The 2575-nt window shown below is 36.9% G+C and overlaps 2 protein-coding genes across 2 annotated transcripts in view; both read right to left on the reverse strand.

Annotated features, from left to right (window-relative positions):
* LOC111373394 overlaps positions 1 to 63 on the reverse strand; it is a gene marked incomplete at its 3' end in the record, with an annotated part of 104941 nt that extends 104878 nt beyond the window's left edge. The window contains exon 1 of the mRNA XM_022995921.1: positions 54 to 63. Coding sequence (XP_022851689.1) covers positions 54 to 63 — 10 coding nt within the window. The remainder of the gene's footprint in view (positions 1 to 53) is intronic.
* A 3-nt stretch (positions 64 to 66) lies between these two features.
* On the reverse strand, positions 67 to 1044 carry LOC111373393. The gene has a single exon (XM_022995920.1). The coding sequence runs from the start codon at positions 1042 to 1044 to the stop codon at positions 67 to 69; it is 978 nt and encodes a 325-aa protein (XP_022851688.1).
* Between the last annotated feature and the right edge of the window lie 1531 nt (positions 1045 to 2575).

Raw genomic sequence — 2575 nt, forward strand, 5'->3', positions numbered from 1 at the left:
AGCTCCTAAGCATATAAGAATATAGGCAAGTAATTCAGATATAGATAGATTACCTGCTGTCATGTCCTAATTCTCAGTTGCCTCTTGTTGGGTTAAAGCAAAGACTCTAGCCGGTCCCTTTTTGCTTTGATCGTTGTCCCTCTTTGGTGGGGGTTCCTGACAATTGGTAGCAATATGACCTTGCTTTCCACATCGATAGCATACATTCTTTCCATACAAACACTCACCTCTATGAGCCTTATTGCACTTAGGACAAGGAGTAAGAACACTATTCGGCTTGTTTGACTCTAACCGCCTTTCAAAACTAGCCCTCTTATTTTGTCCATTTCCTTTACCTTCGTTCGTCCCATTCCATTTCCTCTTTCCTGAAAATTCAGTACTTTCTTGAGTTGTTTGATCGAGTTCTAGTCGATTTGCAATTGCTTGCGCTCGTTGTAGAACTTGACTGTACGTGGTAAATTCATGAGATGCTATGATTCCTCCAATTTCTGGGCGTAGTCCGAGCTCAAACCTTCTAGCTTTCTTTTGCTCTGTATTCACTAGATGCGCTGCATACCTAGAAAGTTGTTCGAACTTCCTCTCATAATCAACCAATGTCATTTTTCCCTGCTTAAGTTGCAGAAACTCTGTCTCCTTACGATCTCTCAGGGCTTGTGGAAAGTATTTTCCCATCACTTCCTCTTTGAATCGTGCCCAGGTGAGGTTACGTTGTTGTGCCTCAGTCCTAGTCCGTGAAACGGACTCCCACCAGTGGCCAGTTGCATCAACTAGCATGAACTCTGCACATAAAACCTTTTGGGCATCGGTGCAAGAGAGATGCTTGAAAATTCGTTCCAAACCCCTTATCCATTCCTCGGCCGCTAGAGGGCCAGTTATCCCATTAAAGGTAGGGGGCTTGTAACGACGAAACTGTTCCACAATTGAGTTAGTGTTGTTAGTGTTTGCACTAGCAGGGCCAGCCTGTGCTTGTTGTCTACCCAAATCTTGTACCGCCCTTAGCAAATCCCTGATGATGGTAGCTTGATTTTGTTGTTGTCTCGACATTTTCTTAACACAAATAAAATTTTAATTTAGAAGAAAAAAAATTGATAAAACACTCTAATATTATTAATAATCTTTGTAATAATAAATTTCCAAATCCTTAAAATAGAAAAATTTTTTTTTAAAAAAAAAAATAATAATTAAATCAAATAAATAATTAAATAATCAAACTTTTTCTAAGCAAATAAATAACACTTATTTCTAATTCCAGTGAGTCCTAAAAATCGTCTTTTTATGAAGTCTCGTCATCCGAAGTAATGCATGACTCAGGCTCCGAATCCATAACCCAATCAATGAAATTTTGTGGTTGGACTTCTTGCTCAGGGTCTTCTAACTCTGGTTCGATCTCCTCCTCTGGGTCCTCCTCTAGGTCTTCCTCTGGCTCTGGCTCTGGCTCTGGTTCGGGTATGGGTACGGGTTCGGGTTCGGGCTCGGGTGCTGGTGCTTGTTGTCTGTGATTCCATAAAAATATGATATCTTCACAGTATCCTTTAAAATCAATCTTATCCCAATCTTCTTCCAAATATAAATCATAGTCCATGTCCCTCACGAAATAAGCCACGTCTCTCCATTGAGGTCACATAGTGCTTATAAGGTGATATATCGACAGGATTGTCCCCTCATTATATCCAAACGACCTTGCTCGCTCCCACTTAGAAAGGAAATCTTCAACGTGTTCAACAAAAGTTCGCTCCCATCTCACTTCATAATTTATGTAGTTCTCAATGGCCATTTCAGCATGCTGGAGGTACGTTGGGCTATTTCTAGTCATCCTAATCACATGACAAGTATATTTCAATTATGCTTAAATTTTATTAATGGTAACACACTGCCTTTTATGTTCGCATAACTCATTATGTAGATAAAATATCATATTTCTAACGGTAGTTCATTAAAAGTATATTAGAAAAATAATTCATAAAATGGAAGCAATATGTTTAACATCATGTTTGCATTTTATACTATAACATTTATCTCATTTCGGACATTTTTCTTATCAGATATAAGAATGTATACCTCATGCTCAGAATTAAATTTAAATAAAGCATATTAAGTAATACCTTTGGTCCGTCAGATGGTAGTTGATTGGTGGATGCTAGGTACCAAGAACCTCGTTAAGATTCTTGTTTAAAAGAATGTTTATCGAAGTTTTCATTTCTTGTTAACAGGTTTACAAATATACGAATTAAAAACAATTTTTTGAAGCTTGCACTTTGATTTATATGTATGGGTAATGAAACATACAAGAGGCAGTTGGGAAATTTTAATACATCATACATTGTAGAAATTTATATATATTTTTTTTAATTAAATTTTTTTTTTAAAGATAAATAAATGAATGGATGCATGACAGTGACAAACCACCACATTTTTTTTTATATCTAGAATGCTTTGAAATGCTGTTTTTCGCCTCATCAATTTGAGTAATGCGCAATTAAAAGACTTCTAGTTGAGGAGGGGGGTCACAGATGGACCGCTTAAATCCCAAGCTCTTCTTAGACAGTTTAGGTCTTTTTGACAAAGCTTTTTAATT

Source organism: Olea europaea, unplaced genomic scaffold (genome assembly GCF_002742605.1).
Source record: "Olea europaea var. sylvestris unplaced genomic scaffold, O_europaea_v1 scaffold1121, whole genome shotgun sequence".
Taxonomy (NCBI): Eukaryota; Viridiplantae; Streptophyta; class Magnoliopsida; order Lamiales; family Oleaceae; genus Olea; species Olea europaea.